The sequence below is a fragment of the Arvicola amphibius genome, chromosome 11 (genome assembly GCF_903992535.2).
Source record: "Arvicola amphibius chromosome 11, mArvAmp1.2, whole genome shotgun sequence".
Classification (NCBI taxonomy): domain Eukaryota; kingdom Metazoa; phylum Chordata; class Mammalia; order Rodentia; family Cricetidae; genus Arvicola; species Arvicola amphibius.
Genome location: NC_052057.2, coordinates 13,117,303 through 13,142,433, shown reverse-complemented (window position 1 = coordinate 13,142,433; position 25,131 = coordinate 13,117,303). Strand labels below are relative to the sequence as shown.

The following is a 25,131-nucleotide window of genomic DNA, read 5'->3' as shown; positions in this document are numbered from 1 at the left end:
GAGTTCAGACCCCAATACCTGCAGATACCTGATACATGCTTGTAACCCCAGTTCTGAGGCAGGGGGCAGACAGAGGGGTCTCTGGGGCTCTGGCTTCTGGTTTAGTGAAGAAACTCATGAAAAGACCTTGTCTCAAAGGAATAGGTGTGGGATGATACAAGAAGATACCTAGCAACCTTTTCTGGCCTCTATGTTCAAATATGCACACTCAAACACACACACACACACACACACACACACACACACACACACACACACACACACCAAAAGAAGAGAGCACTGGTGTAGTATTAGAAATAGTTATACATGTGGGCTGGAGAGATGGCTCAGAAGTTAAGAACACTGGCACTTCCTCCAGAGGACATGGGTTCAATTCACAGCACCCACATGACAGCTTACAACTGTCTGCAACTCCAGTTCTAGGGAATCTGATACCTTCAAATCAGTGCACATTAAATAAAGTTAAATAAGTTTTTTTAAAAAGGAAAAGAAAGTTACGCTGATGATTCTGGTTTCTAAGAAAGTTGAATTCAGACATGGGTAGTAACGACGTCTGTGTACACGGAGGCCGTGGTGCCCTCTTCACCCAGTAGAGCTTCCCTGTTCTCCTGTTCAGCGCCCTCTCTCTACTTCTGTCCTAGTCCTCCTGAGTCAGTCTTTGTGGTGACATGAAAGCAGCTGTGTTCAGTCAGCATTCCCTTGCCCTACACTAGTGATAATCACCTAATAATGCAGACTTAATTTAGGTGTGGTGGCACGTGCCTGCAATCCTAGCACTTGGGAGGTAGAGACAGGATGATCAGGAGTTCAAGGTCATCCTCAGTTACACAGCAAGTTTGGACGAGCCTAAGCTACAAGAGACCCTGTAGTCAAAACCAAAATGAACAGCACTCTTGAGGTCTACTCTGAATTCAGTTCTTACTTGGGATGCTTAAGTTTTGGTTTCTTCAAATATAAAAATAAAATTGATGGGATGAATTATTATTGTATAGAATTAAAACATTTTGTTGCTGTTGTTTATTTTGCTTTTAAATTAGTTTTACTTTTGTGAGACAATATTTTCTACATAACCTTGCTGGTCCAATACTAGCTATGCAGCCCAGGTTGGTCTCGAACTTGTGGCAGTCTTTCTGCAACATCCTCGTGGGTGGGATCACAGACACGCACCATGATGCCCAAGTAGAAGGTAAAACTTAGCACTCTTGTGTTATATTCACATACATTGAGTAAGTAATGTAGAAGAAATTACTTCCACACTTGTAAATATGAAATTATAAATTCTTACTCTTAGGATATGTGCTCTAGTGAAAAAAATTACTACACTAAAACAGATATTTATCAAATGTTATTAAATAATTTTCATTTTAACCTTTCTTACAAAAAAGATCATTTTGACAGCTGAGAAATTTACTTCTTTATATGTACTTAATTCTACTGAGAAGGAAAAATTCTGCTTATATAGTCTTGATTTAAAATGACAATAAACAGGCTTCATATTCACTTCTGAGGGAAGGTAAACTGACATATATTATCTTTGGAAGATAATACTTCTTAAAAATCCTAAGTGCTCGAATCCTTTGATACAGTATTTCACAAATTAATGGTACAGTTATAACAGAGTATGCAAGGCACCACTATGACGGCAACTCCAGACACTGTTCTCGCCTGTCTTTGGAGGGTCTCACTAGCTCAAGCCAACCTTAAACCTGTGTCCTCCTTTAACATCCCATACTGGGGTGACAGAGGGGAAGGAAGAACTATGGCCAGCCAGACTGGAAACTTGGACCCATCAGCTGGCAGAGTAAATAAACGGATACTGCCGGACAATGTTACCTGATATGATAGGAGTTGGGAGAAAAAACGTTATGTAACCATATGGAAGGACCTCCAAATATGGCTTTCTATGAAAAAAAAAAAAAAAGCGTAGACCTATATGCTCCACTGCTGCATAAGCAGAGGGAAAAGACATTCCAGTGCTGGTGGTCTCTAAGATACTCGTGGTGGTGGTACTCATCTGGGAGCATACTGAAAACTAGCTTGGTAAGAAGAAATTGTTTTACCACACACTTTAATGTATTTTACATTTCTGACTTACATGAATTTATACATTATATAAATGTAAAACAACTCATGACTAAAGGAGGAAATAAGGTAACAAATCATTAGAATTGTTAAGCAATACTAAAAGCATCCTTATGCTCCGAAATATCACTTGGTTTTTGTTAAAAAGATAACTGTAATACAATGTGCTCATTTATTTAAGACTAAAAACCAAATCCAATACACAATTACAATTCATGGTGCTTTGTACTTTTACAGAGAATAATTCCCCTCTCTAATACAGTCACTGAACTGCAGTCTGAAAGCTAAAGACAGTGCTGCCTAAGGACAGGTCAGTAAGAAAGCCACCACAAGCGCATAAAGACGTCTTTATCAGAACATGCTGGAAAGAGTGACAGGCTGGTTGGCAGACACCCGTCACACCATTAGCTCACTTGGCACGCCTGCCAGTGTCCTATATCAGGGTTCCCTGGGCTTAGTCTTAAGCTATGGCACTTTTAGAGAAAACATGTAGGCTATACACTCATTTTTAAATATAAAATTACCCTGTTTTCTTCCTTAAAGGATAGCTACTAATTTCAAAAGGGAACTAACTAAACAGTGGTCATTTATACTAACACAGCAAATGTTTATTACCTTATGAGAAAGAAGTTTCCCATCCCCTAAGGGTTTTCCAGTTGATGCTTCAAAGAGGAAGATTACTTGAAAAGAAAGAGTAGAACATTAGTGTGTTATATTAGAGCCACTGTTGGTAAACTTCAGTGGCTCTACCATAATTCTTAGGAGAAATTATTTAACTTTATAGATCACAGAGCGCATATCAGCCTAGAAAATAAAGGAAATTTCTAATTATTAATGAGGTCACATTTTTATGAAAATAGAACTAAAATTTTTCCTAATACATATTGCCTAATTAAAACTGTTACTAATGATTAAGGATTAATGGCCCACAGGTTTATCATGGCAAGTCTAAATATGGATATAATGTTAAATTCTGGTATCTCTGATTTAGACCTCTGCAATAATCACATTCATGAAAGAAAATATGTATTAAGTACCTACCTACCATGATTACTGGCAATGTACTATATGCTGTTTCTATTATACACTCATATGGTAAAATAAGTAATTTATGCTGGATTCTTGGCTAGGAGCTTCAAAACCCCTTAAGCTTTCCAGAATACAGAAGTTTCTTTGCTATGTTAGAACAACAGATTCCTCATGGGCACTTTCTTTACTACAAGATAAGGGTTCACAATCAGAAAACCCAAGCAGCAGTTAACAGGACGGAGCTTTAAGGCCCTGGCTTCTGTGAATACGAAGGGGTCAAGAGACCGAGTTCAAGTGAGTGGCTGATGATTTAGCCAACCACACAATGCAATAGATCTCCAAAGTTCAGAAAAACAATCAGCTGATGGGGAAAGCGATGGCAGTCTCATGCAGAATACCCTCAATTTTGGGGGTTGTATGAATTCTAAATATTCAGAGTTTGAACAAAATTGCAGTATACCAGGTTTGAGAGGAAATGGACTGCCAATAATTAAGAAACTCCATAAATCATTAATGTTTTTGCAAACTGATGACCTTGTAAAACACTCAGCTCCCAGCTTCACTGAGTATCGGCTGGCTTGTCTCAGAACTGTAGGAGGTCATAAGCAGCCAATATTTATTATAGACACATGCTTTGGGAGCTCAGTCAGTCCTCAGCCCGAGAATTTCCCTGAACTCTTGAGGGAAGGTTCCAGAACTGTGCCTTCCATATTTCCAGTGAACTCATTAATTTTTAGAACTAACATATGAGTGCTATTATGGATTGGATCATAACTGTCTCCCCAAAGCTCCCCAAAGCAAGGAATCAGAAGCTTGGTTACCTAGAAAACGGCAAGATCTCTTGAGTAAATTGGGAACATGGGTACCATGGGAGAGGGTAGAACGGGATGGGGGAGAAGGGAAGGGGAACAGAGAAAAACAGATAGCTCAATAACAACAATAATTTTTTTAAAGGCCAAACATAAAAGCTTATAGCTGAGGGTAAAAGAAGTGGTAATCACTGACTACTTGGAAAGACTGAAATGTATAAAACATTCTTAAGCTTCATGTGTGAAGGAAGTCTGACTGGCTAATAAACCTCAGGATCTGTTTGTTTGGTTTTTTAAGTTTGAAATTTATTTTTCACTTGAATCTGGTAAATAAAACAAATAAATATGTTCTTTTTTTGTTTTGTTTTTTTTTTTTGGTTTTTCGAGACAGGGTTTCTCTGCAGCTTTTTTAGAGCTTGTCCTGGAACTAGCTCTTGTAGACCAGGCTGGCCTCGAACTCACAGAGATTCGCCTGCCTCTGCCTCCCGAGTGCTGGGATTAAAGGCGTGCGCCACCACCGCCCGGCTAATAAATATGTTCTTATGCACATAAAAAGAAAAAGAAGTTTGGTTGCCAGCCTACAACAGGGGGTGCTAGAGTCTAACAAGGAAGCCAGGTGTTAAGGGTATGCCTCTGGGGGGAATGGTGGGACCCTAGTCTTCGCCTCTTTCTTGGCTTCCAGACACCACGAAGTAAGTGGTTTGCTCTACCATGCATTCCCTCTTATAATGTTGTGACTTGTCATAGGCCCAAAGCAACAGGGTCAAGTGACCATAGACTAAAACCTCTGGTACTGTGAACACAAATAAACCTTCCTCTCTTGTAATTTATTCTGCAGGTAGACAGAGCTAGCACATTTCTAAATAAGATGCAGCTTATAAAATAGTTACTTTCTATTAGATGACTATTTTAGAATTATTTCTTAGGGATTTTTCTTTTTGAAGGCTGTTAGCAATGATTTATTCTCCTAAATATTAGTTAAAAGATGAAATGCAGAAGATATGTCAAGATTAAATAATTTCCCTAGATCAAGAGTTGATTTTAAGACAGGACGTTCTTTAGGGCCAACAGTTCTATAAAAAGAAACTGCAATGTTTTAAAATTCTAAACCACTATATCACTTCATATCTGTTAGAATGGCTATTATAAAAGTCACAACAACAAAGACAAAAACGTCGGTGAGATGTTGGAAAACTGGAAATTAGAATATTTACACACTGTCAGTAATGTAAAATGGTGTTGCTGCATAGAAAGCAGCATGGAGGGATCTCAAAAGGTCACAAATAGAACTCCAAGTGAGCTAGGAATTAATACCACTTGTGAGAAGCAATGGTCTCAGCAGCTCAAAGAAACATTAGCATTCTGATAGCCATTGTCACTACTCACAACAGCCATAATGTGGAATCAGTCTGATCAGTAGATAAAGAGAATGTGGTGTGCATGACAGACACCATGACAGAAGAGGGAGGAAGGGAGGGAGAGGAGAAGAGGGAGAGAGAGAGATTATTTAGCCTTAAAAAAAAAAAGAAGAAGTAAACGGGGGGCTGGAGAGATGGCATAGTGGTTAAGAGCACTGGCTGCTCTCCCAGGGTTCCTGAGTTCAATTCCCAGCAACCACATGGTGGCTCACAACTACCTTCAGTGGGATCTGATGCCCTCTTCTGAAATAAAGAACTACATGCAGATAGAACACTCACATACATAAAATAAATAAATCTTTAAAAACAAACAAACAAAGAAAAAAGAAAGAAAAGAATTAAAGACAGAAAAGAAATCCCTGCACATCTGGAAGACACAGTAGGTGAAATAAGGTAACCAAGTAGTGCATAGTTCTCCTGATGTGAGGTGCCTACAACACTGACTCTTAGAGAAGCAGATAGCAGGACAGTGGTTGCCAGAAGCAGGGGACAGAACGGATGTAGTTTCGGTAATGCAGGATGAGTGACGTCTAAAGCTCCTCAGTCCAACACTGCGTGTATAGTGACCCAGTGAACACTTGGAGAGGGGGGTTTCATGTTATCACAGATGAAAATAGTAAATGGGGCTGGAGGTATAACTCAGCGGCAGAGTGCCCAGCAGGGTTGAGACTCTGGGTCTGCCATCTCTCTTCCCTCCTCTCCTACTGCCTGGCTCATGCTGACCCAAGGATGTGGCCTTTGGTAGTTTCTTTAACATGCTGGTTAGCCCCACCCCAGAACCGCTCTGCTTGTTTGTGCTGTCACAGTCAGTGCCCTGCACTGCCACAGCTAACAGTTGATTGTGTATTCACACCTTTCTTTTACTTCATTGACTTAAAGGATTAATTGAAAAGTATGTAAACAAAATAAGTGGCACAATGAAGAACATTTGCAGTATTACTAAATAAATAGAAAGGGAGTATTAAACAAGTTGAAAAACTTAAAAATTAACACATATTTTCGAACCATAATCTTGAAAAAATTCTCTGATGAATATATAAAGATTTATTTATCACTGGTCTTAGATATTGAGACAACATGTATTAATTCTGTTAGTATGACAATTTTAGTTCTTACTCAACTCATGTTTAGGACAAATCATGGAATTCATAATTTTCCCACATAATGCTAACATACTAAGAGATGAAGAAGGCTGAAGATTTGGCTCAGAGGTTAAGAGCACTGACTGTTCTTCCAGAGGACAAAGGTTCAATGCCCAGCACCCACATGGCAGCTCACAACTGTCTGTAACTCCAAGATCTGACACTCTCACACAGACATACATATGCAGGCAAAACACCAATGCACATTTTAAAACAAGAGAAGGAGATGAAGGAATGAAAGTTCATGAACATTTTACAGGATTCTGAGCTGCAGGAAAAGCCGGCACGAGAGACTGCACAAGGCTAGACTCACTCTTCTCGTCAGCTTTGTCTTTTATTGCCACGGTGTCATTACTCAGGGACACAGTCTGTGCGTTCAGAATGTCTGTTCTCATCCCGGGGAACTTTGGAGAAGAAATGAAGCGCCCTTCGTAGGAGTGCAAATAGATACCACCACCGTCCACCAGGAGAAAATGTCTGAGAGAGAGACAAATGGGAAGATAACTGTGTTTTCTTTTCTCTATTAAAGAAGAGTTTATCCTTTGAGGGAAAAAAGTAAACCCTACAATTGCAATAAGTATGTAGACGAGACTGAAATATTGTTAGAAATGAAAGGATTTGTTTTCTGGGATTTTTGTTTTGTTTTGTTTTTAAATACAGGTAGGGGAAGAAAATAGAAATGGTCAAAATCACAAGCCTATCTCCTAAAATATGATTTCATTTACATTATGACCTCAACTCATTTCTTCTCCTGGGAAGGAAACCCCATGCAAAGGCAAAGTTTTCCAGTCATGGATTGTTGTAAGAGCCCGCTTGTTTGTTTCTCAGCTGCTCAGCCCTGAAATGACCACACAAAAGCTATATTATTTGCAATACTGTTTGTCCAATAGCTTAAGCGTATTTCTGGCTAATTCTTATATCCTAAACTAGTCCATCTCCATTAATCTGTGTATCGCCACATAGCTGTGGCTTACTGGCAAAGATCAGCAGTAATGAAATAGTTTCTTCTCAGAATTTATATTCTTAAAAAGATATTGAAAGTAACATGTAGATTATATATCCATTATATTAAATTTATTATCAAGGAATTCATTAGATATTAATCTTAAATGTATGAAAAGCTCAACACAAGTAACATTAGATTTTCAATATGAGAGACTGATGGGACAATTAGCTTGGTCCCCTGCTTTCTGTTCATTTGTTTTTTTTTTCTTTTTCACTGATCTACTTTATTTTTAATTCTTAAACAAATAATAGAAACAGACTGATCCCAAATTACTACCACATCATTTCATGAGATTTTTTAAAAAGATGTATTTTTCCGTATAGCTTCATTTCCAGCACTCATGAGGTAGATATGATTGGATCACTGTGGGTTTGAGGCCAGCCAGGTCTACAAAGTTCTAGGACAGCCAGAGCTGCTACACAGATATACACTGTCTTGAAAAAAGTTAATTTTATCTTAGGTATATTCATTTTTTGCCTGCATGTATATAAATGTATGGCACACATGCAATTCCCAAGGAGGCCATCAGAGGATACTGGAGCCCCTAGAACTGGAGTTATAGATGGTGCGAGCCACCATGTGGGTGCTGGGGACTGAACCCAGGTCCCAGCAAGAGCAGCCAGTGCTTTCAGCCACTTCATCATCTCTCCAGTACTTGTGAGATGTTTTAAAGAGTGTTTTACTGCTGCATGAGCTACCCAACAGTTAAGATATAAACAAATTACCTTTCAGCCTGGAGAATTAAACTGACAGTTCCTTCTTTGAGGTCAAATATAAGTGGTGTATTCCAGTTCTTCGTACTAAAAGATGAATAAAATGAATTTTATCAGCATTTCAAATACCAAACACAGTTTAGTAAGCAAGCAATTACTCATTTTAAATGGTAAGTTTAATTTCACAAATTGTCACATACATATTTCTATTAAAGCACCTGACATATGACTCTAAAATTATTCATTTGCATGTATGTATCCTCAACTAAAAAGCAGAGATTTTGTGTCCCCAGCAACTAGTACAACAGTCTTTCCATAAATAAGTGCTCACTGGAGTTACGGCTCATGAACTTAGGACTCCAAAGAGCTAGCCCTTGTTCTGCTGGCCATTACCTCTGAGTCTGGCCAGGCTGCCTAACAATTCCTCTTCTGAGAAACAACAGCAGCACCGCACACTGAGGATGGGTGAGGCAGATCTGGGTTAAATATCGGGCTGCATCATCCCAGTCACATGACTTTAAAAGCTTAGCTTCTGTAAACTAAGAGTCTTTGTTGAAGATAATAAAGAGCTATAGAGGTGTCTAACACGCTGCCTGATATAGATCAGCACTGAACAAAAGAATGTAGTAGGAGCATGACGGCACTAGGCATGGTGGCACACAGCTTTGATCCTAGCACTCAAGAGGCAGAAGCAGGTGAAGCTCTGAGCTTGAGGCTAGCCTGGTCTGCAAAGTGAGTTCTAGGCCAGCCAAATCTACATGTCATCCCCCGCAACCCCATACACACAAATCCAAAAATAACACATTGAACATAATTATTCTTCCTATAGATCTTCTAGTGTTTTGTTGGATTAAAACAAACTTATTTCTGTAAAGTAGCGTGTAAATGTAAGCTGCAATCATGCTTACTCAATAAAGTGACGAGCAGATGCACAAATAATTCCTTCTCTCTTTTTTTTTTTTTCTTTTTTGGTTTTTTTGAGACAGGGTTTCTCTGTAGCTTTGGAGCATGTCCTGGAACTAGCTCTTCTAGACCAGGCTGCTCTCAGACTCACAAAGATCTGCCTGCCTCCCAAGTGCTGGGATTAAAGGCGTGTGCCAGCACCATCTGGCTGGAAGTTGGCTATTAAATATAACCATTGCCCAAAATGAAATTATATAAATTTACTATGATAGGCAAATTGTGTTCAAAACAAAGGTAACAAAAGCTCAGGATTTATCCCTCCAGCTTCAACTGCCCCAGTGTATTATACACCAGGCACACATGAGCATCCACCGGAACTACATGGTGGCAGCAGTGTATGCTGACTGGCATCTCCTCTCCAGTTCAGCAAAGTCACGCTGGTAGCTTACAATCGGCCATAGAATACGCTTTTACATCATCGTAATCACAACCAGTGAATGAGGTCTGTCTGCTTCCACCCTGATACCAAGTGTGCTTCAAATTCTCAGCCAAGCTCTTAGCATATTCCCATTCTTTCCTCTAGTAAGGAGGACACTGATGTCTTTTCTTTCACTCTCTAACAGCTCTGGGCCATCAGCAAATGTTTAGGATTACCAGAACCCCACATCCCTACTGAACCCTCTTAGCTGCTAGTCATCCTGCTACAGTGAATCTGCTGGCTCCTCTCCTCGGCTGTCCTAAGCCCTGGGCTTTGAGTTCAGATTATACCAAAGCCTTAGGAACTGTAAGTAAACACCATATCACACGAGTGAGTTCCAGTTTCAGAAGTATTAACCTTTGAAGCACAAACTTCATCAGATGTATTTTCATTATAGCTCAGAGTGTTTCCTTATATCCTGATCTGATATGGTGATATCTTACATACTGATATGGTGCTTATCAGTAAAGTTTTGAGAAAGGTCACACCAAACTGTATTGATACAAAAATTTGAAAATAAACCTCTGTTTCAAACAAAAACTCTGGACTTTTAGGAAATGCAAGATGCTTACGAGAAGACATAGCACTGAAGAGATGTGGAGACAACTAAGTGTGCGTGGTTCAGAGACGCCTTGATGACTCTGTCTCGGAACTCCAGTAAGTCCACGGCATCGTTGAGAACATTACGAACCTAAGCAGAAAGAAAAGGGAAAAAAAAAATCAGCATTTTTAAAAAGTCAAATTTTAATTAGTTAAGCTAGTAAGATTTTAATAAGCACAAAAATTCAATGAACCCTTAATTAGCTAAGAATATAAAAAGTATTCATCTAGGCACAAGCTGATATACTTTGATATAAAAGTCAACTATGAAAGTACAGATACAAAAAATTCTCTTAGAAATAAATAGAAAAGACCTATAAGGATTTTGAATCTTCATGCCAAACTAAGCAATGTAGGAATGGGATAAAGTAAAACATGCTCCAGCAGTGAGAGCAGTTAGAGGAGGGGACTTAGAGGAGCTGGAAAGAGACCATATGATTTCCGTCCAAAAGAGTAAGAATATCTCTTTTCTGGTTAGATTTTACTTCATATTTTAAGCTTTAGAAAAAGTGATATAATTGCTTTCAAAAATCAAAAGTGAAGGAGGTATTGTTTTGTTTTGTTTTTTTAATGTGCAGTGAAGAAGCCAAACTGCAGAGAGAAGGGACAGTACTTCCACAGATGAAAGCAGGTAAGAAAGAAGGTTAAGAAGCAAACTGGAGTCGGGCATGGTGACACAGGCCTTTAATCCCTGCACTCAGGAGGTAGACACACAGAGACCTTAGAGTTCAAGGCCAGGGCTACACAGAGAAACCCTGTCTCAAAAATAAACAAAGAAGAATAACAACAAAAGAAGCAACTGGAAAGGGGAGATTCAAAACACTTCCTAGGAAAAAGTACAATCTCACTCTGTGCAATCTTGAAGCTGCGTTAGTCTGCCGTAACTAGCATGGACTAACTGCCCCTTACATCCAGCTATCAAGTTACTGAGCTGGCCTATCTGAAGTCAGTCAACACCATTACCGCACACATCACCACCGTTATCTCACACCCTGTTACCAGGGTCTTGAGCCGACTTGTCCATTCTTCACTTCTGATCTTAGGTACCCTGCTGGTCAGTCCTCCGGGGAGCTAATCCACCTACACCCATCAGTTCTGAGTCTGCGCAGTCGGCACTAACCTCTGGAGAAGAAGATTCTCTAGGAAGAGCTGACAGCAGCAGGACCCCATGAGTACTTTAACTATCTAGAAACTTCATCATTTCATTTTCTTTACAGCTGAATGAAATTCCATTGTGAGAAAAAAAATCTTACAAACATTTATAACAGACAAATATGCAAGGATTTTAGCATTTGGCCATATTGGTCAAAAGCCCTGAAGTCGAGAAACAAACAATAAATCAGGAAAGAGTGCTCTCTAAGCTCTGGGTGAGATCAAGATGCACAAGGTGGCAGGCACATCACGCGGTGAAGAAATCAGGAAAAGCAATGCCTGACACCTGCAAACCAGCCACTCTAAACCCTCCTCCAAATGCTATCTTTCCTCAGATAAAAACAACAACGTGAAGAGCTAACTACCAGTGCAATGAAAGGACCGGAAGTCATTCTCCTAAGTACGTCTTCAAATGTCTGTGTTCTGAGTGTTGGTGGCCCCTCAACTCCTTTCGTGGGATGTTCAGGAAATCAATTTATGCCTTTAAAAAAGAGGCACTTGCCACTTTCCAGTAAGGACACAGCTAGAAGGCTCCAGCAATGAGAGAAGAGACCCTATTGGACACTATGTCTATTGGCATTTTGGCTTTGGACTTCCCAGCCTCTAGCCCTACAAGGGAAAAAGTCTGTTGTTGACAATTACCAACTTTTGGTATAAAATACAAAAAGTTAACCTGAAAGCTTGACCAGCATGCTACATATGTGTTCCCCAAATATCATCATGACATGGAATATGCATGCCCATACACTCTTGGTTACAACATTCACAGTTTCAGAATCCTGCCTCCAAGATACATAAGCACCTGTGCAAGCTACTCACAACAGCACTATCAATAACAGCGAAAAACTTGAGACAGCCCAAATGTCTGCCAGCAGCTTGAATAAACCACTGTGAATTTACACATGCTGTATAGTTGGAAAATAAAATGAAGAACTGTAAAGCAACAATAAAAGATACAGAACAGCATGTTTAATACATCATCTTCTATCCAAAAGTGAAAGATACAGAACAGCATGTTTAATACATCATCTTCTATCCCAAAGTGAAAGAGTTTACATATATGGGTGTGGTTATATTTTTTCAAGTACAAAAAATATTAATTAGATCTTAATAACACATTATAAGAATAATGTGGCTGGGCGGTGGTGGCGCACACCTTTAATCCCAGCATTCAAGAGGCAGAGGCAAGCGGATCTCTGTGAATTTCAGGCCAGCCTGGTCTAGAGAATGAGTTCCAGGGCAGCCAGGGCTACACAGAGAAACTCTATCTCAAAAAAAGAAGAAGAAGAAGAAGAATGTGTTATTTTTATATATGTAGAATGTTAATGTCTTTGGGAATCAAATTTTTCTTTTAAGAGATAAAAACAGCAAATAAAAAGTAAAAAAATAAAATCTCTATAACCTTAAGTATGTACTAGGACTTTTAGTATATTTAAATTTATGATTTATTTTTAGTTATGAAAATCAAATCCATTTTTTTTTTTTTGGTTTTTCGAGACAGGGTTTCTCTGTAGTTTCTAGAGCCTGTCCTGGAACTAGCTCTTGTAGACCAGGCTGGCCTCGAACTCAGAGATCCGCCTGCCTCTGCCTCCCGAGTCCTGGGATTAAAGGCGTGCGCCACCACCGCCCGGCTGAAAATCAAATCCATTTTGTCTAGAAGTCATGATCATTGTATGTAGCACCTAACTTTACTCTCCATACAAACAATTCTTCATAGAAGCCAGGCCTTCTTGGGAAAATGCATGACTCCAATTACGGCAGAGCAGACCAAACTGAAACAAAACACTTCAGCTCCATAAGAGCAAATGGAGAGTATATGGTAATCACTCTCACAATCTGAAAACTACAGCAAAGTTGTTCTGTGCTGTATCATTAGGTGTGCCCACTTTTCTGCTCAGGGCAGGGCTGCTCTCAATTAACCTCTTGATGCTTACATCACCTTATACTTTGTCCTGAGGAAATACACAAAAGAGGCCTGAACTATCTTGTCCCACCAGAAAGCAAGGATGTCACTGAAGACACATCAAAAGAAGTGAGAGCAATAAAATACCTTGGTGTAACTCTAACCAAGCAGGTGCAAGACCTATATGACAAGAACTTCAAGTCTTTGAAAAAAGAAATTGAAGAAGATACCAGAAGATAGAAAGATCTCCCATGCTCATGAATTAGTAGAGTTAACATAGCAAAAATGGCCATCTTACCAAAAGCAATCTGTCTTACCAAAAGCAATCTACAGATTTAATGTAATCCCCATTAAAATCCCTACACAATTCTTTACAGACCTTGAAAGAAGTCGAGTATTGTTCTTTCAAGGTAGATCTCTAAGAGTTCGAGGCCAGCCTGGTCTACAGAGCGAGTTCCAGGACAGTTACATAAGGCTATACAGGAAACCCTGTCTCCAAAACAACAACAAACGTAAATGCTTGTTAATCTGTCCTTTGTCACAGCCAGAAACCCAAATATGGAAAAAAAAAACCCTCCCTTATACTTCCTAATTCTCAAGAGCAACTTCTTAAATTGCCCCCATTTTTGACTTGCCTTACCTGATTTTTAAAACATAATTTTTAAAAAAAGGTTAAATGAATAAAAATTTTAATTTAACCCTGTCAGTAAAGAGCAGGTCATTCCTACTTAGGTCAGCTTCCGGTGTGAAATCTGACTTACTTGAAGTCAGAGTTGACTTCAACTCTCCTTCCTTAACTGCACCCACACTTCCCGAATGCTTCAAATGTCACTAGCCTGTGTTAAGCGCAGTAACCACACACATTCATGGTTTTCAGCAAAGGCTCCTGCGTCATAACTATTGTCAAGGTACTTCCAGCTGTGACTGGACATCAATTACTACCCAGGGAGTGTGATCAATAAACGTGATTCTCTGCTCTGTAGAGAGGAAAGAAGCAGATTCAGTCAGCTCTGGAACACGCTCACACCTGCATGGTCCTTCTCTTCGTCAGCGTCACTTGAAAGTTCTTCCACTCCCAGCGCTGTTCTACCACGTGCGCAAAGACAACATGCCCGTTTCCACAGGCTCCAGCGATCTGAGTGCCGTCGATAGACCACGCGATATTAAATATGCTGCCCGTGTTGGGTTTTTCTAAAGCATACGACCACTAGATGGAAAAAGAGGAGAGAGAAAAATGTATTACCAAAAAACAAACAAACAAAAAAAGCACTGAGAACTTTTAAATTGTGCATACATATACATATTAAGATACGAAGGTGATATTGAAGGAATATCTTTTAGGGGGCATTCATAGCTTTATTTCTTAGAACTTAAATATTTTGCAGTGGAGCTAATGGTAAAAATACATGTCTCTTTGGAACACACTAATTCCATTAGGGAAGATATTGATGCCTTAAAGTAATGGTTCTCAACCTATGGGTCACACTCCCCCCCCCCCCCCCCCCCCCCCCCCCCCCCCCGTCAAACAGGTCTTTCACAGGGGTTGTATATCATATATTTACATTACAACTCATAACAGCAGCAAAATTACAGTTACAAAATAGCAATGAAAATAATGTTATGGTTGGGGTCCCCACAGCATGAGGCACAGTAGTAAATGGTCGCAGACTTAGGAAAGTTGAGAACCACTGTCTAAAAGGAGCTGCTGCATGAAAATCCACAGACACAGACAACTTCTAAAGTTGATTGAGAGACAATGAATGCTAAAATTTGTTTACTCTTGTAATTCAGTGCCCTTGTCTGTTGGAAACTGATCACTGTCATCTTTAGGGCCAGAAGAAAAAATGTACTTTTATCTGAAATTATTAAAGGTGCTTTTCTTAACACAATTATAATATGCATAATGAAATACAGACAGAATTTTTTCAAGTATACAGTAGAAACAAAATAAAACAGTATATTAAATAGCTCAGGAACTGCAAAAAAGCAAACCACTTTAACTTTTAGGTAATAATGTGGAAAATATCCTGTAGGAAAGACATTTTACTTGAAAGTTTTCTATAATCTCTTTTAAAAGTTCTGATTATAATAATTCGAGAATGTCACTACAAAAACATTGTAAAAACATCTGCTATGCATCCTAAATCACGAAAGTATCAAGTACACAAGCCTATTTTTTTCCTGTCCCCCCCCCCCCCCGAGTGTAGTAGGTATAACCCCTCCCAGGACTGGAGGGAACTATGCAGAAATCAGTAGTCAGCAGAATCTTCTCTGTGTGTTTCAAAAAACAATCATTTTTAGCAGACTACATCAAATACATTTCCTTTTTACTTTTGAGATGTAATATAATTTCCTCTGGAATGATTAATTTATTTGACTGAACTTCCATATTCTCTACCCATTCTTTCAACCTTATAATCAAATGAAGTCTTGCTTGCTGCTGTGCTTTTATGGGGTGTTTCTGCCATGGCTTGTGTTACTACTTTTCAGAAATATTCATTATTTGGGGATGAGAATGAAGCTCAACAGCAGGACACTTGCTCAGCACAGGTGTGGTCCTGCATTCAATCTCCAGGACCCAAACCACAGAAAGGGCGCAAGAAACTGCAGCACTACTGGCTGCAGCTTCGCTCTAATAACCATGAAGGAAAAGAAAACACACACACAGACACACACATACACACACACACACACAGACACACACATACACACAGACACACACACACAGACACACACACAGACACACACACACACACAGACACACACACACAGACACACACACACACAGACACACACACACACAGACACACACACACACAGACACACACACACACACAGACACACACACAGACACACACACACACAGACACACACACACAGACACACACACACACACAGACACACACATACACACAGACACACACACACACACACAGACACACACACACACACAGACACACACACACACACTTCAAGAGATCTTTTAAAAAATAAGTGAAAACTGTAAACTTCAAAGATTAAATACAATCATTTTCTGCACATGGAGGTGTGATGGCCCACGCTTTTAATCTCATCTGAGGGGCAGAGGTAGGCAGATCTCTGAGTTCTAGGCCAGCCTGATCCACACTGTGAAATACTTCAGGAATACTACATTATATAAAAATAGTCAACAGAAAAAAATTAGATTTCATTTAACAATATGCATAGTATTTAATGTTTTTGCTCAAGCTTAGGCACACATCTCATTCTATTTTTTTTCTTTTTTTTTTTTTTCTTTTTTTTTTTGGTTTTTCAAGACAGGGTTTCTCTGCAGCTTTTTTAGAGCCTGGCCTGGAACTAGCTCTTGTAGACCAGGCTGGCCTCGAACTCACAGAGATCCGCCTGTCTCTACCTCCCGAGTGCTGGGATTAAAGGCGTGTGCCACCACCGCCCGGCACATCTCATTCTAATAATAACCTATTCTCAAGTATATTTAGAACAAAGATCTTGCCTTAAATTGTATTTTTATTGTGTGTGTATCTGTGTGTGTGAGAGAGCACACGTGCACACGCACACACATGTACCAAGTATGTGCATGAATTTCAGAAGATGCCTTGCAGGAATCAGCTCTCTTCTTCCACCATGTGGATCCCAGACATAAAATTCAGGTCATCAGGCCTCGTAGGAACCACCAGCCCAAGATTGTCTATTTTAAGTTATTCAATCACAGAGGAAATGTATTTAAGTCAACTTAGTCCCATAAAAAAATACATCAGGCCGGCAAGATGGCTCAGCAGGTAAAGGCGCTTGCCACCACGCCTGACTACCCACCTGAGTTCACTCCCCAGGCCCCACATGACAAAAAGAGAAACCCAAATCCAGAAGGCTGTCCTCTTATCTCCACACAAGCATCACGCATGTAAATTCCCAGTAATTTACATATAGCAAATAATAAGTAAATGTGAAAATATAATAAACATGCAAATATATCCTAAAAATTACCATTATTCTTTTTTGTCCTCTCTAATAACAATAATCAATGTGTTGATCCTCCATTGGGAAGGGAAGTTGACTTTTTGCTTTGCTTTTATTTCTTTTTTTGTATGTGCATCTGTGTGGTGTGCATGTTGGTGTGTCTGAATGTGTGTAGGGCATGTGTGTGAGTGTCAGTCAGTACAGTTACACATAGGTGCATGTGTTTACAGAGGCTTGAAGCTAGCAGGAGTCTTCCTTGATTGCTTTCTATCTTACTCACTAAAGCAGGATCTCTCACCCGAACCCAGAGCTTGCCAACAAAGACTAACTGAGTCAGCTAGCTTGCTCTGGGGACACCTGGTTTCCATTTTCCAAGCGCTGGAATTTTAGGCAGGTTACCATGCCCACCTGGCATTTACTTGGGTTCTGGGGATGCAAACCCTAGTTCTCAGACCTGCATGGTGGCAAGCACTTTATCCACTGAACCATCATCTCCTTGTCCCAAGTGGTTAATCTTTTCAGACAGGTCTTTGCAACATAGACTAAGCTAGACTTGAATCTCAATTTTCTTTAATTTTCCTGGTTGTACCTGGGATTATATACACCTGGGTACACTTTTTTTAAGAGGAGGTCTTAGAATTTAACCCAGGCTAGCCAGGAACTTGCAGCAGTCTTTGTCCAAGCTGTACCCTCATACTCTAAATACTCTCAGAAGACGGAGACTGATGCTCTCTGATCAGCCAAGGACCAAAACCAGGCATGAGTATTTCTGAACGAATGCATGCAAGAATGAACAAGCTTATAGCTGCAGGATTAGAAAATCTAAAGACTAGCAAATCCCAGATGTGTAGATATTTTCAAATCAGACTTCTCTGACGGCACACACCTATACATTTTAGTACTTGGAAGGTTAAGGCAGGAGGAGCTCTCTCTCTCTCTCTCAGTATCTGGGCTATATGGTGAGACTCGGCTCCAAAACAAAGATATAAAACTAATTAGCCATCTCAAAAACACCACCAAAATTACTGAGTCAATTTCACTAGTGAGCTAATCAAAATGCTTTGATTAAAACTTGGGAAAGGAAACAACAGAACTGTGCATACGGCCATCCACTAAGAGCATTTCTACAATGCCACTGCATGATGTGTCCGGTTCATCTCTTTGTTTAAAGATCTCTGTTTGAAAATTTTTACTGTGTATGCATGGGTGCTTTGCCTGCAAGTATATCTGTGCAGCATGTGCATGCTTGGTGCCTGCAAAGCCAGAAGAGGGCGTCGGATCCCCTGGCTTGAGCTACAGACGGCTGTTAGCGCCCTTGTGGGTGCTGGGAATCAAATACGGGTCCTCTGGGAGCACAGCCAGCGCTTTTAGCCACCGAGCCATCGCTCCAGGCCTTAAGCGTTCATTTTAAAACTCGTGAAGGTAAGTTCTGCAATAGAAGTCTAATTTAGAATAATTTCTCGAGTCTCTTATTCTTGGACAGCAGAAAAAAATTGGTTTTGCTTTGTGTTTTATTTTTTTTGTTTTGCTTTTTTTTTTTTTTTTTTTTTTTTTTGGTTTTTCAAGACAGGGTTTCCCAGCAGCTTTAGAATCAGTCCGGGAACTCACTTTTACACACCAGGCTGGCCTCAAACTCACAGAGATTTGCTTGTCTCTGTCACCTGAGTGCTGGAATCAAAGGCATGCACCACACCAGCCGGTCTATTTTATGGTACCTAACCAAGTTGCTTTAATACCAAATATAAAAATGTACCTATAAATTTTCTTTGTCTTTAATTATAAAGTCAGAAATTCACTTACATAAATAGGAAATTTCTCAGAGGATTAAACTAAAAACTTCTGGCAAATCTGAGACGGTGAGATAAAAATGACTGTCTCTGCCCCCTCACTGCTAACACTTTACTCGGACCAACAGCTCGCGCGGCTGCTGTAATTGAGTCCTGATAGTTATGTTCATACCACCTCCTCCAGCATGCCTGAACACATATGATTAGACCAGGCTTATACTCCTAACCTAGACCAGGCTACCAATCTCTCCTCTGGGGACATGCAAAATTCAGACATGGCCTTTGATGCAACCTACACTCTTCAATGGAAGGGTTGTACACTTAAGTCACTTTCCAGCATGGAAACCAGAGGGGGAGAGGTGGTGCGAGCCAGGTCACTGGGAAAGAAAATAAAAGACTCTGGGTATGCACACAGAAGCCAAGATAAAAGGCACGAGACAACAGTGCTTTCTTGGCTCCTAAGGTCTACCTATAATGTTCTCTGAGCCTCTAAAAGATATCCCTGTACTGTCTCAACCAGTTCTTCTCTTTGTTTAATGGTTTCATCTTCTTGCACAGAGCAGCAATAAAATGTAGAAATCTAAAGTCATGGATCAGCCACACTGCTCCAACACAGCTTGAGATTTTCTCATGTTTGGTTTGCCCTGGGATGTTTTGCTTCTTGTATTAAAAGGCAATGAAACAATTAGTACTCAGAAGGAGAAACAGGTGGCATGCTCAGTGAGCAAGGGAAGACGGCACAGGAGAGCAGAGTTAACCGAGGAGAGATGCTCATTCGCCCTGACCACTGACTTCGTCCCTGGGGAAGAAAAAGCCAGAAGAAGTCTTTGATTCTGTACCTTTGCCACTGGAGTTTTGACCCCAGAACTCTAGAAATATGCCAAAGCTACGCCCACACTAAGCAAAATTTTACAGTGATTTAAATTTCAAGATAAAAAATTAAATTTTAAAATAAAATAAGCAGTCATATTGAACACCACAATATTTTTTTAATTAGCTGAGGATGCCGCTACAAATGGTTAAGGGATTGGGGCTAAGGAGAGGGCTCAGTGGTTAAAAGCGCCGGGTGTTCGTCCAGAGGACCCAGGCCTGATGAGCAGAACTCACTGGCACCTCACAACCCTCTGCGAATCCAACTCCAGAGGACAATGTGCTCACAGCATCTCCAAGAGAACCATGGATGCATATGGAGAACAAACACAAATGAAAGCTAAACACCCATACACAAAAAGTAAATAATTTTTCAATGCTATGGTATTGAAGCATTCCTTTGAAAGATGAGACCTATCTTCCTGTGTTCTCTGAAACTGTTCATTCAAGTTATTTCCCGGTGGAGAAATACTTTTTTAAATGTAAAACAATGACTCAAGTCTCAAGGCCAACTGTATCCTTTCTGCACGTTTTCTGTACACATATACCACACTGGAAGGACCCTCAAAAGAACAATTGTTTGCCCTAGTTCAAAAATTTCAACTCACAAAATTACATACTCATAAATTTGGCTTAAGACAAAGAGACAGGAGAAGCAGTTCCTATGCTCCTTATGGAAGACTAGTGTTTAGGACTCTCATATATTACCTCTAACATGCTCAAATTGCAATTTATATGCATCATTGCAAATAAAAAGTTACATAAAACACTAAGTTCCTGCAGTTAGAAAATTATTAAATTTATTTTAATTGAGTGGATGAGGGAATGAACAAAAGAAAGTCTAAATGTTCACAGAGAAAACGAGAATTACAAAACAGTTGTCTTCGCATAACCAACAGTGCCCCCTACTGATACATAAACGCTACATTACCAATTAACTAAGAAGCCAAATGCACCTTGAATCTTCAGGTCTTTCTCCTTGAATCACTCTGCAACTGAGGGGCCCACAGAAAGGACAAAAACCTGTCCTTCTGTACAGCCAGAGCAGGCTGCTTTGGTGACTGTCTCCTCGATGCCAACCTCTGATACTATCCTAGGCAACACCTACTAACACTGCACAAAACTGCCACACCCTTCCCACGTGGAGACACAACAGCTTCCTTTGCCTGAACTCATTCCCTTTAACCTTGTCTCCTTAGAGAATTACTTATTCGCCAAGCCTCAGTTCCCTAATCAGTGTCCCACAGGGAATATTAGGCTCACACACATGGTCACAGTGCTTACCAAGCCTCTTACACATCACTTAGGGACTATTCTGTGCAAGTTTTACAAGCTCTACAGACTATTAGCAACTTGGATGAAGGTCTGTATGTTTAATTCTAAAGCTCAGTTTCACAAATGCTATCTGATGAATAGTATATACTTAATGACTATCATATAAAAAGAATGTATACTTAAAATGTTAGTGTCAAATCTTTAAGATATTATAACATATTTAGTAAATTCAGCTTACTTTTCCAGAATTATTATTAGTCTAAAATGGTATTTAAAGAGGTGAATTTTGAATTCAATTATTTGCATAAATCAATTTTTAAAATTGTAATCAAAAGGATACATTAAAGTGATTATGCACAAGCTGACTTATTAATAAATTACTGAATACCTATTGTACTGTAATATTTAAGCTATGGGATCCTATGCACTAGTGAGTCAAAAATAATATACATAAAACTAGAATAGATGCTATAAAAGCATAATGCATTACAAAAGTAAGTCTATATGTTCTCTAGACACAATCGCTGAGGGGCACCTCAGGTAAACAAAGCAAGGTTCTAAGTGATGAGAACACCTAACACCTTGATGTTACACCTGAGAGAAGGGGAAAAGCAGACCCTAACACCTTCTTAAACAAACTTCAGGTTGTTTACATGAGACTAATAAAAAGAAACCAATTGTGAGACAGACCTTAAAGAATGTGCACAAATCACTATATAGAAGATGGAAATGAGAATATTCTATGAAAAGTCAGAAATGAAGCCAAGCAGCCACACCGTGGTGGTACACGCCTTTAATCCCAGCACTAGGGAGGCAGAGGCAGGCGGATCTCTATGAGCTTGAGGCCAGCCTGGTCTACAGTGTGAGTTCCAGGACAAGCTCCAAAACTCTGTCTCAATAACATAAATAAATAAATAAATGGCGAGCAAATGAATGAATAATAAATAAATGAGTGAGTGAATAAATAAATAAATGAATGGATAGAAGCCAGGCGTGGGTGGTGCACAGCTGTAATCTCGGTGCGTAGGAGGCACAAAGAAGATAACACGTGAAGCATATTGATACCAAAAATAAACTTAAAGCTGTGCTTTCCACACGAAGTGGGCAAAAAGCCGAACAGCTACATTGTCTTGCCACCCTTCAGAGTCATGCTCAAAACAAATCTTTCCAAAAGATAAGTAATAGAGAATATGTCCACTCTTCAACTGTAAGCCATTTAATCTCATTAATCAGGAACTGACTGAACCACCTTACCAAGACAAACAAGAGGGGTTAGGGCAAATGCTTTCCTACGGAGGGGGCGCTGTGCGGTTCAACTCCATATCTATGGCAGCACTTCTGGGACGGCTCCTGCTGCGACTTACCCCAGTTTTATCACACAAGCGCAAAGTATGAAAGGATCCAACAGCAAACAACTCTCCATCCGGAGCCCAGGCAACTGAGGTGATGGGGTGCTCGTGAGGCTGAGAACTGTACAGCACACGGCCATAACTATCCCAAACCTACAAAACCAAACATTTTACATGTTTTATAATGTCACCACATTACTACAAAAAAGTTTGTCCTCCAATAAAATATCAAATGAAGACTAAGAAATCATGATCATAGAGAATTAGCAACCAGATACTTTACCATCATAAAAGGAGGACAAAGCAGAGCTCCTGGAAACTTACATGCCTCAGAAAGAAGAATTTCACAACATTACAACCCTGGATTAAACATGACATCCACCCATTTTAAGTACTTTCAATATAATAGTAAAATCTGGTGATGGCTGGCCTGTCCTAGAACCTCTTTTTGCCAAATGAGATTTCTATTGACTTCTCTAACATTTACTTCAGCTGAAGTCTCTGCAATACTTTACTGTTGGAGCTAGGGATTCCACAATAGGGGTACCTTTTGCCTAGCCTATCAACGGTCCCAGTACTGCAGAAAGGGGAGACATCTGAGCACCCACAAGGTATTTTGAATGAAATGGACTGACATTTAGGAAGCTACCAGGACTGAGTTTTCAAGTTTTAAGTGACTAAAGAAATGAGCTGATTTAAAATGAAGCACAAAAAGGAGCTGAGTTGATGTTGCTGTTTATTAAACTGAAATTTTATTATGAGAACTTTAAATAGCAATTAAAGCTGAAAATCAGTTTGCTCGATTGTTACAGATAAAAGACTAAGAGAATAGTCTTATATGCTAAGCGTTTCTCCCCTAAACTTTATTCTTTGAAGCCGACAGTAAGTCTAAACAGTATATATTATCATGGCCAGTCTTATTTGTCAACACAATACAGAGCCATGTGAGAAAAGACTGTCTAGCAGGTTGGTCTGGGGATGTCGGTGGGCTTCTGTCTTGATTATGTCAAATGAAGAGGGAAGACCCACCCATGTGAGCAGCAGGACTCTCTGGGTTTGTGTCCTGGACTCTAAGTGTTGAGCCTGAATGAGCTGAATGCAAGCATGCATGCATGCATCCTCTCTCCGCTCTTGACTGCTGGTGTGACTAGCAGCTGCTTCAAGTCCCTGCCTTGCCTTCCCCGCAATGATGTAACCACCACTGTACGACAGACAAACCCTTGCTCTCTTAGAGCTGCGTTTATCGGGAAGCTTTAGCCCTGTAATGGGGAATGAAGCTAAGACACATACCTTATACTTACAGTCTTCACCAGCAGATAAAATGAGGTCATTGACTGAATTCCAATCGACTTTTAAAATAATGCCTTCGTGGGCTTTCCACTGTGAAGGGGGAAAGATATTACAACCTTAGAAGTGAAATTTTTTTTCTATAAAAAAAACTGCTTTCTGTTTTCGTTTTGTTTTGTTTTGTTTTTCTTAAGAGCTGAGGGTCTTACTTGTGTTGCTCAGCTTGGCCTAAACTACTGGACGCAAGCGATACCCCTGCTTAGTAGCTAGGGTGACTGTAGACCACTGTCATGCTCAGCTTGTCACCTCTTTCTTCTCCCCTCCTCATCCTTTCACGGATTCCTATCATGCTCCAGTAGTCAATGTGCAACCCCTCATTGGCTTGCTTCGTTCCAGTTTACATAAGGAAGGCAGCTAGCACCACTGACACTCAGTTTACAGCTTACATCCTAGCAATCTGCCCTGCTGCCTGGATGCCAGCGGGAAAACTGCTTGCTGCTAAGTTGTTTCACATTTGACTTCAACATAATAAGCTGGAATAAATGTGATATAATCTAAGCTATCAGCTGACTTCAAATCTCCTTTGTACTGCTGGTCCTTTCAGTGATACTGTCTTCGTGCTTTACTTACAAACTCAAGAAAGGGCTAGAAATTGATCCTAGGGCCTCACACATAAAGTATGCTTTACCAGTTAGGGATACGACAGACTTTTGTTCTTTTCTTTCAATCTCTACTGCATAAACATCTTCAGTATTCTCTCTCTCTCTCTCTCTCTCTCTCTCTCTCTCTCTCTCTCTCTCTCTCTCTCTCTCTCTCTCTCTCTTCCTGCACATCTCCTAAGCTTTATTCTCTTTACTTTAATGGGTCTATGTCACAACAGTATATCACAAATCCTCTGCTGATTTACTATATAATGAAACGCTTCCTGTAATAAAAATATATTCTATACATACAAAATCCCTACAGACATATACAAGTTACCCAGAAATTTGCAATCTATAAGGCAAGCATGGTTTTCTTGCTCTTAAACATAAATGATACAGAGACATATAGAATGCATATCCATATATATGGATATATATATATATATATATATATATATATATGTCACACAGAACCTGTGTAGACAATAAACATGGGTGCATTACTGTTAAATGTAATTCATGTTCCTGTTTGCTATTACCATTCATGTAATTAGGCATTTTTTTTAAATTTAAGATCCATTTGAACAACAAGCTCCTTATGGCAGAAAACATCTTCTATTTCTCTTTCTTATAAAATAAAATGAGGACACATTTTGTTTGCTTGCTTATTTTGTGTGTGTGATGCTGTGATCAAACCCAGGGCCTCACACATGCTGGTCTATCTATTTAA

At 39.7% G+C, this 25,131-nt stretch overlaps 1 protein-coding gene across 3 annotated transcripts in view; it reads right to left on the bottom strand.

Moving 5' to 3' along the window:
* The window catches only part of Ift80 (intraflagellar transport 80), an 81,140-nt gene that overhangs the window by 24,012 nt on the left and 31,997 nt on the right, over positions 1 to 25,131 (bottom strand). For all 3 annotated transcript variants that reach the window (XM_038347739.2, XM_038347740.2, XM_038347741.2), the window contains 7 exons: positions 23,761 to 23,850; positions 22,486 to 22,623; positions 14,263 to 14,442; positions 10,153 to 10,271; positions 8,212 to 8,286; positions 6,794 to 6,957; positions 2,698 to 2,762 (listed from right to left, as the gene is read on the bottom strand). In XM_038347739.2, the coding sequence (XP_038203667.1) occupies positions 2,698 to 2,762; positions 6,794 to 6,957; positions 8,212 to 8,286; positions 10,153 to 10,271; positions 14,263 to 14,442; positions 22,486 to 22,623; positions 23,761 to 23,850 (831 nt within the window). The remainder of the gene's footprint in view (positions 1 to 2,697; positions 2,763 to 6,793; positions 6,958 to 8,211; positions 8,287 to 10,152; positions 10,272 to 14,262; positions 14,443 to 22,485; positions 22,624 to 23,760; positions 23,851 to 25,131) is intronic.